Source organism: Staurois parvus, unplaced genomic scaffold (genome assembly GCF_062004578.1).
Source record: "Staurois parvus isolate SC_StPar_1 unplaced genomic scaffold, SC_StPar_1.0 ptg001730l, whole genome shotgun sequence".
Classification (NCBI taxonomy): Eukaryota; Metazoa; Chordata; class Amphibia; order Anura; family Ranidae; genus Staurois; species Staurois parvus.
This window is the reverse complement of record NW_028319526.1, coordinates 193783-203806: the sequence shown is the minus strand read 5'-3', so window position 1 is coordinate 203806 and position 10024 is coordinate 193783. Positions and strand designations below refer to the sequence as shown.

The 10024-nt window shown below is 48.8% G+C and overlaps 1 protein-coding gene across 1 annotated transcript in view; it reads left to right on the top strand.

Annotated features, from left to right (window-relative positions):
* Positions 1 to 234: 234 nt before the first annotated feature.
* The window catches only part of LOC149434589 (espin-like), a gene marked incomplete at its 5' end in the record, with an annotated part of 79138 nt that continues 69348 nt past the window's right edge, over positions 235 to 10024 (top strand). Inside the window, one exon of the mRNA XM_089663610.1 lies at positions 235 to 362. Coding sequence (XP_089519736.1) covers positions 235 to 362 — 128 coding nt within the window. The remainder of the gene's footprint in view (positions 363 to 10024) is intronic.

Sequence of the window (10024 nt, the reverse complement as noted above, 5' to 3'; positions counted from 1 at the left end):
TAGTAGACTAGTAGATGGACTAGCAGATTTAGATAGACTTTAGTGAAATGAAGACAGAACTCCAGCTAAGGCAGGCCATAGAGTCGAAAACCCTTAAAAACCATTTTCGTTGAACACCATTGCTGCATCATCACGTTTTTCAGCTGCTGTGTCAGCGCACGTATAATTTTTAAGATGGAAAATCCCTTTTGGCATAAACCCGTATTAAATTATTACTGCCTAATTTTTTTACAGAATGTTTTGCGCTAAGCTGCCGCATTGATGAACGGAGAGATAAAGCCCCTTGTCTCGTAATTGGCAAGAAACAAACTCCGGCTCTCGTTATTTTAGCTGAGCTGTTAAGCCTGCGAAATATGCAAAAAGTAGATTTTACATGCCGGCCAGAAAATTCCCATTTACTTAATTCAACAAACGCCTTCAATGGGCTATTTACCTAGAAGACTCTAATTATTGTGTGCTTCACACGGCTATCCAGGCTGTTAACTGCACCCGTGCTGGGCGGAATGGTCCTGCAGGTGTGGTGTAACCCTGTGAAGGTTCTCGTGTGCTCAGATCACGGTGGAGCTCATAGGAGTTGGTCACGTTGAGCTGGACTTGTTCTGTAATCTTCAATATATTTTGCTAAATAAATAGCTTCCTCAGTAGAGATGAGCTTAGCATTCAGTCTGAATGTTAGTCTGGACCAAAACATTGACTTTTTAGATGTTTGTTCAAACGCTGAATGTTTAGGATGGGGTTTCTCAACTAGGGTTCCATGGAACTCTAGGGTTCCTCCAGAGGTTGATAGGGGTTCCTTAAGCATTGAACAATTTCTCCCTCTCAGATAACTTCCCACTGACACCATTGATCTTTTTAGCTATCTGTAAGACGGTAATTCTTTCCACTGACCCCCAATGTAAGGAGCATTCTTCCCACTGACCGCAAATGTAAGGGACATTCTTCCCACTGACCCCCAATGTAAGGGACATTCTTCCCACTGACCCCCAATGTAAGGGACATTCTTCCCACTGACCCCCAATGTAAGGGACATTCTTCCCACTGACCCCCAATGTAAGGGACATTCTTCCCACTGACCCCCAATGTAAGGGACATTCTTCCCACTGACCACCAATGTAAGGGACGTCCTTCCCACTGACCCACAATGTAAGGGACATTTTTCCCACTGACCCCCAATGTAAGGGACATACTTCCCACTGATCACCAATGTAAGGGACATTCTCCCCACTGACCCCAAATGTAAGGGACATTCTTCCCACTGACCCCCAATGTAAGGAGCAATCTTCCCACTGACCACCAATGTAAGGGACGTCCTTCCCACTGACCCACAATGTAAGGGACATTTTTCCCACTGACCCCCAATGTAAGGGACATACTTCCCACTGATCACCAATGTAAGGGACATTCTTCCCACTGACCCCCAATGTAAGGGACATTCTTCCCACTGACCCCCAATGTAAGGGACATTCTTCCCACTGACCCCCATTGTAAGGGACATTCTTCCCACTGATCACCAATGTAAGGGACATTCTTCCCACTGACCCCCAATGTAAGGGACATTCTTCCCACTGACCCCCATTGTAAGGGACATTCTTCCCACTGACCCCCAATGTAAGGGACATTCTTCCCACTGATCACCAGTGTAAGGGACATTCTTCCCACTGACCACCAATGTAAGGGACATTCTTCCCACTGACCACCAATGTAAGGGACATTCTTCCCCCTGATCACCAATGTAAGGGACATTCTTCCCCCTGATCACCAATGTAAGGGACATTCTTCCCACTGACCACCAATGTAAGGGACATTCTTCCCACTGATCACCAATGTAAGGAGCATTCTTCCTACTGACCCCCAATTTAAGGAACATTCTTCCCACTGACCACCAATGTAAGGGACATTCTTCCCAATGACCATCACACGAATGTATCATGAGTTGTAGATCATGTAGTCATTTTTTTTTAGCAGGGATTCCCTGAGCTTGGAAAGTTGTTTCAAGGGTTTCTGTGTTGGAAAGGTTGAGAGAGGCTAGTTTAGGGTGTTCATTGCGGATGAACATGACAGCTTCTGGCAGTAAATCGTAGCTAAGGAAGCAGCAGCTGCTTGCATCCTTACCAACCACTGAGGTCACCTGGCCCATTCACTTATATGGCTGGGAATCATGAGCAAAAGGCCAGGGAATAGAGCATGACATCATTGCCTAAACTGACCTTTCTTTATATAGCCAATGACAGCTCAGGGAACTGTCATTTGGATGGTGTTGCCATCCGGGAGTTGTGTGCGGTGAGTCGTCTGGTTTGTTTGTTTTTTGGCTTGGATTGAATATGGATTTGCAAACAGGGATGTATTTTTGAGATACAATTTTTTTAATAATGGACTTGTCAAATGTTTAGGTATCTTTATTTCTAAGTTACATTTTTTTTGGTTTGTTTTTGTGAAATGGGCAGCTCAGTGGCTAAGTGGTTAGCACTTCAGCCTGGCAGTATTAGAGTCGTTGGTTCAAATCCCAACTACGGCACCACCTGCCTGGAGTTTCCATGTTCTCCCTGTGCCTGCATGGGTTTCCTCCCACACTTCAAAGAGATGCTGGGAGGTGAATTGGCTCCTGTCTAAATTGGCCCTAGTATGTGTATGTATGAATGTGAGTTAGGGACCTTAGATTGTACGCTCCTCGGGGGCGGGGACTGATGTGAATGTACAATATATATGTAAAGTGCTGCATAAATTGACGGCGCTATATAAGTACCTGAAATAAATAAATAAATACTATGTAGCCAATACGCATTCATGTCTGGAGGCTCCCATATTATTAAAGAGGGTTTCCAGATTTAGATAAAACTCTCCCTGGGGACCCCCACAAGCACTGGGCAAGGGTTGTGGGCATGAGGCCTTCCCTCAACATGGGTGCTTTGCCAGGGGAGACCCCCATGTTAAAGGCATGTGACCTGATATTGCTCAGGGGAAGGGGGGCGGGGCACACGCCTCTCGCTCCTCCCTTTTCTCTTTCCTGGCAATTTATACATGCTTTCAATTCAGAAAAGAGCCTCATAAAAAATGTTTTTGCCTTCTCTGACTGATCCAAATCCTCCTTCATTTGTGTCTCACACGCTCCCCCTCCCAGGCACTGCAGCTCACAGTGGAAGAGGTTCAGGAACAGAGGTAGTGCTGCTAATCCAGAAAGTAGTGGGCGGGACTAGGTGTGGTCAGGAGTTGATTGACAAGCTATAGGCTGAATCTGGAGTGACAATGTTGATAGCCACACCCCTACATCTTTTCCTCTCCCTGTAGTGCAAGCAGGCTCCACCTACATAAGAGTGACAACCCCGTTCTGAATTCAGGAGCAGTGCAGCATTACTGTCACCCTATCACAGGAATCACATCAGATTCCATCCTTATATTGGAGCCCCCATCAGAGCCCTCCTTACATCAGAGCCCCCCATCAGAGTCCTCCCTTACATCAGGGCCCCAATCAGAGTCCCCCCTTACATCAGAGTCCCCTATTGCATATGAGTCCCCATCAGAGTCCCCCCTTACATCAGGGCCCTCATCAGACTTCTCATTTACATCAGGGTCCCAATTAGAGTCCCCCCTTACAAAAGGGTCCCTATTAGAGTTCCCCCTTACATCAGTATCCCTATCAGAAAACCTCTTACATAAGGGTTCTCATCAGAGTCCCCTTTTACATCACTATCCCCCTTACATCAGGGTTCCCCTTACCACTGTAAGCGTGTCTATAGCAGAAGGGTGGGACCTGGGGGGGGGGGGGGGGGGGCAGAGCAGGACTGGCTGGAGGATGTTTTGTCCTTCTCTAAACGCTGGGCCAAATACAGTATGTTACTGGATGCTAGGATGCAGGCAGTCCTGGCAATCAATGACAGGGGAGGATGGCAGCAGGGCGGGGGGTTGGGGTGTCAGGTTGTGTCTTGGGGGCTTTATAATGGAGACCATAGGGAGTCTCTGTTGACCTTGATCCTCAGTCTGTGCAGATTGCTCACTGACCCTGGCCGGGGGGTGTAATGGGCCGGATGTGGCCTGCAGGATGAGGCTTGGGGGCCCCTGACCAATAGGGTGCTTGAGCTGTTGGGTATCTCACTAATAAGGCCTCTGTGACGGTACAGATAAACCAAATGAAATAAAGCTGATGTAGCTGTAACGTCTTCTCTGTAACAAGTCTTCAGATTCCTTTATATGCTGCTGTGATCCAACCTCCTGTTAGAGGGTGTTAGAGGGTGTCCGTGTTCATTCTCCATGGTCCCACTGTATGTAGGAATGTAGCTACCCTGCCCTGGTCCCCCTGTATGTAGGAATGTAGCCACCCTGCCTTGGTCCCACTGTATGTAGGAATGTGGCCCCCCTGCCCTGGTCCCCCTGTATGTAGGAATGTAGCCCCCCTGCCTTGGTCCCGCTGTATGTAGGAATGTATCCACCCTGCCTTGGTCCCACTATATGTAGGAATGTGGCCACCCTGCCTTGGTCCCGCTGTATGTAGGAATGTAGCCACCCTGCCTTGGTCTCCCTGTATGTAGGAATGTAGCCACCCTGCCTTTGTCCCGCTGTATGTAGGAATGTGGCCACCCTGCCTTGGTCCCGCTGTATGTAGGAATGTAGCCACCCTGCCTTGGTCCCCCTGTATGTAGGAATGTAGCCACCCTGCCTTGGTCCAACTGTATGTAGGAATGTAGTCACCCTGCCTTGGTCCCGCTGTATGTAGGAATGTAGCCACCCTGCCTTGGTCCCCCTGTATGTAGGAATGTAGCCACCCTGCCTTGGTCCAACTGTATGTAGGAATGTAGCCACCCTGCCTTGGTCTCCCTGTATGTAGGAATGTGGCCACCCTGCCTTGGTCCAACTGTATGTAGGAGTGTAGCCACCCTGCCTTGGTCCCAATGTATGAAGCGATGTCGCCACCCTGCCTTGGTCCAACTGTATGTAGGAGTGTAGCCACCCTGCCTTGGTCCCAATGTATGAAGCGATGTCGCCACCCTGCCTTGGTCCAACTGTATGTAGGAACATAGCTACCCTGCCCTGGTCCCCCTGTATGTAGGAATGTATCCACCCTGCCTTGGTCCCGCTGTATGTAGGAATGTAGCCACCCTGCCTTGGTCTCCCTGTATGTAGGAACGTAGCCACCCTGCCTTGGTCTCACTGTATGTAGGAACGTAGCCACCCTGCCTTGGTCTCCCTGTATGTAGTAATGTAGCCACCCTGCCTTGGTCTCCCTCTATGTAGTAATGTAGCCACCCTGCCCTGGTCCCAATGTATGTAGGAACGTAGCAACCCTGCCTTGGTCCCACTGTATCTAGGAATGTGGCCACACTGCCTTGGTTTTCCTGTATGTAGGAATGTAGCCACCCTGCCTTGGTCCCCCTGTATGTAGGAATGTAGCCACCCTGCCTTGGTCCCCCTCTATGTAGGAATGTAGCCACCCTGCCTTGGTCCCCCTGTATGTAGGAATGTAGCCCCCCTGCCTTGGTCCCCCTGTATGTAGGAATGTAGCCACCCTGCCTTGGTCCCCCTCTATGTAGGAATGTAGCCACCCTGCCTTGGTCCCCCTGTATGTAGGAATGTAGCCCCCCTGCCTTGGTCCCCCTGTATGTAGGAATGTAGTCACCCTGCCTTGGTCCCAATGTATGTAGAAACGTAGCAACCCTGCCTTGGTCCCACTGTATATAGGAATGTAGCCACCCTGCCTTGGTCCCCCTGTATGTAGGAATGTAGTCCCCCTGCCTTGTCCCCCTGTATGTAGGAATGTAGTCACCCAGCCCTGGTCTCACTGTATGTAGGATTGTGGCCCCCCTGCCTTGGTCCCAAAGTATGAAGTGATGTCGCCACCCTGCCTTGGTCCCGCTGTATGTAGGAATGTGGCCCCCCTGCCTTGGTCCCACTGTATGTAGGAATGTAGCCACCCTGCCTTGGTCCCGCTGTATGTAGGAATGTAACCACCCTCTCTTGCTGGCTCCCAAGATGGACTATGAGGTTTGCAGTGTACATAGAGCGGGGAACATGACCCCAGTGAACATATACTGCCTATTTTCAGACATACCTAAATGAGGGGGTAAAGAAGAGGTTTGGGAGCTCACTGAGGACATTACAAAGAGACACGCTGGACTGTGACGGCTTTTTTTAAAAACAAAATATCTAGAGAGGCAGATCTGGTTGATGTGCACATTCATTGCTGCACATCAACCAGATCTGGTTGATCTTTGAAACATAATTTTGGTAGCATGTTGGCAGAGGAACCGCCTGGGTGGGTCGGTATTTTTCAGTCCTGGTTTAGGCCTTTTCTGTGGAGATGGGAAAATGATGGGCCAGTGAAAAGCCTGAGGGTCCAACATGGTAAGCTCCCGGCTTATGTTGCCCCATGTCTGAAAATGCTTCGGCAATGGCGAGTGACAGCGGAAGAAATTAAGTCTCTTCCTAGGAAGGCCCTGGAGAGGAGGGTTGTTAAATCTGCTTTTAGTGAGCCATTGGCCTTGAGGGATTGGCCAGGCCCTGTTATGAGGGAGGGTCCGCGTTTGATGAATCTGGAGAGAATCCCTTTGAAGTTTCGGGACTTGGCCTGGCTCTCGTTCCATGGCAGACTCTATGTGAAGGGCAGCCTGAAGCATCGCTCTGCGGAGAACCGTGGTTGTCCAAGAGTGGAGTGCGGTGGGGTGGAGGAGACGATGGACTATTTCTTGCTTCAGTGCCCCTTCAATATAGAAGTCTACAAGCGGGTGGGTGGGGCTCTGGGTCTCCCTTTTCTTTCCTGCTTGAGTTACGCGGAGTGGTCTTAGGGAGCCTTTCAAACTCACCAGGACTTTGATTTTGAGACATTTTTTCTAGTTAACCTAGTAGTCCGTTACTACACGTGGAATACATGCTGTCAGGTTTCCATTCGCAAAAAAGTCCTTCCTGTGGAGGTGGTGGTGCACAACATTCTGGGTGAGGTTGGGAAGATTCGGGGTCTTGAGAAGGACGGGTGGCGGCCGGGAGCCTGGACAAAGGTGTGGAGGAATGTCAGGTCCCTGTAACTGCTGTCTGTCAGTCTCTGGGGGTGGGGCTTCTCTTTCTATCCTTTCACATCCCCTAGATTTTTGTAAGATCATATTTTTTAAAAAAGGCGGCGTGTATGGGATCAATGTGTGGGATCAATGTGTGGGATCAATGTGTGGGATCAATGTGTGGGATCAATGTATGGGATCAATGTATGGGATCAATGTGTGGGATCAGTGTGTGGGATCAATGTGTGGGATCAATGTATGGGATCAGTGTATGGGATCAATGTATGGGATCAATGTGTGGGATCAATGTGTGGGATCAGTGTGTGGGATCAATGTATGGGATCAATGTATGGGATCAATGTATGGGATCAATGTATGGGATCAATGTATGGGATCAATGTGTGGGATCAATGTGTGGGATCAATGTATGGGATCAATGTTTGGGATCAATGTATGGGATCAATGTATGGGATCAATGTATGGGATCAATGTATGGGATCAATGTTTGGGATCAATGTTTGGGATCAATGTTTGGGATCAATGTGTGGGATCAATGTGTGGGATCAATATGTGGGATCAATGTGTGGGATCAATGTGTGGGATCAATGTGTGGGATCAATGTGTGGGATCAATGTTTGGGATCAATGTGTGGGATCAATGTGTGGGATCAATGTGTGGGATCAATGTGTGGGATCAATGTATGGGATCAGTGTGTGGGATCAGTGTGTGGGATCAATGTATGGGATCAATGTATGGGATCAATGTGTGGGATCAATGTGTGGGATCAATGTGTGGGATCAGTGTGTGGGATCAGTGTGTGGGATCAATGTGTGGGATCAATGTGTGGGATCAATGTGTGGGATCAATGTGTGGGATCAATGTGTGGGATCAATGTATGGGATCAATGTGTGGGATCAGTGTGTGGGATCAATGTATGGGATCAGTGTGTGGGATCAATGTGTGGGATCAATGTGTGGGATCAATGTGTGGGATCAATGTATGGGATCAATGTATGGGATCAATGTATGGGATCAGTGTGTGGGATCAATGTATGGGATCAGTGTGTGGGATCAGTGTGTGGGATCAATGTGTGGGATCAGTGTGTGGGATCAATGTGTGGGATCAATGTGTGGGATCAATGTATGGGATCAGTGTGTGGGATCAATGTGTGGGATCAATGTGTGGGATCAATGTGTGGGATCAGTGTATGGGATCAGTGTGTGGGATCAATGTGTGGGATCAATGTGTGGGATCAATGTGTGGGATCAGTGTGTGGGATCAATGTGTGGGATCAATGTATGGGATCAGTGTGTGGGATCAGTGTGTGGGATCAATGTGTGGGATCAATGTATGGGATCAATGTGTGGGATCAATGTATGGGATCAATGTGTGGGATCAGTGTGTGGGATCAATGTATGGGATCAGTGTGTGGGATCAATGTGTGGGATCAATGTGTGGGATCAATGTGTGGGATCAATGTGTGGGATCAATGTGTGGGATCAATGTGTGGGATCAATGTGTGGGATCAATGTGTGGGATCAGTGTATGGGATCAGTGTGTGGGATCAATGTGTGGGATCAATGTGTGGGATGAATGTTTCATCGTTTCTTATTAAGATAATAATAATATTAAAATATGATTTCTTCTGTTTTGTTTTTTTCTGGCAAAAAAAGCCGTTTATTGTTTTCTATGCTGAAGTAAGCAATTTTTGTTTAATTATATATACCGTATTTTTCGCTCCATAAACGCACCTAGGTTTTAGAGGAGAAAAACAAGAAAAAAATATTCTGAACTGCGGACATAGTACGGGAGATGACCAGAGACTGCGGACACAGTACAGGAGATGACCAGAGACTGCAGACACAGCACAGGAGATGACCAGAGACTGCAGACACAGTACAGGAGATGACCGGAGACTGCGGACATAGTACAGGAGATGACCAGAGACTGCAGACACAGTACAGGAGATGACCAGAGACTGCGGACATAGTACAGGAGATGACCAGAGACTGCAGACACAGTACAGGAGATGACCAGAGACTGCGGACATAGTACAGGAGATGACCAGAGACTGCAGACACAGTACAGGGGATGACCAGAGACTGCGGACATAGTACAGGAGATGACCAGAGACTGCAGACATAGTACAGGAGATGACCAGAGACTGCAGACATAGTACAGGAGATGACCAGAGACTGCAGACATACTACAGGAGATGACCGGAGACTGCGGACACAGTACAGGAGATGACCAGAGACTGCGGACATAGTACAGGAGATGACCAGAGACTGCGGACACAGTACAGGAGATGACCAGAGACTGCGGACACAGTACAGGAGATGACCGGAGACTGCGGACACAGTACAGGAGATGACCAGAGACTGCAGACACAGTACAGGAGATGACCAGAGACTGCGGACACAGTACAGGAGATGACCAGAGACTGCGGACACAGTACAGGAGATGACCAGAGACTGCGGACATAGTACAGGAGATGACCAGAGACTGCGGACACAGTACAGGAGATGACCAGAGACTGCGGACACAGTACAGGAGATGACCAGAGACTGCGGACATAGTACAGGGGATGACCAGAGACTGCAGACACAGTACAGGAGATGACCAGAGACTGCGGACACAGTACAGGAGATGACCAGAGACTGCGGACACAGTACAGGAGATGACCAGAGACTGTGGACACAGTACAGGAGATGACCAGAGACTGCAGACATACTACAGGAGATGACCAGAGACTGCGGACACGGTACAGGAGATGACCAGAGACTGCGGACACAGTACAGGAGATGACCAGAGACTGCAGACATAGTACAGGAGATGACCAGAGACTGCAGACACAGTACAGGAGATGACCAGAGACTGCGGACACAGTACAGGAGATGACCAGAGACTGCGGACACAGTACAGGAGATGACCAGAGACTGCAGACATACTACAGGAGATGACCAGAGACTGCAGACATACTACAGGAGATGACCAGAGACTGCAGACACAGTACAGGAGATGACCAGAGACTGCGGACACAG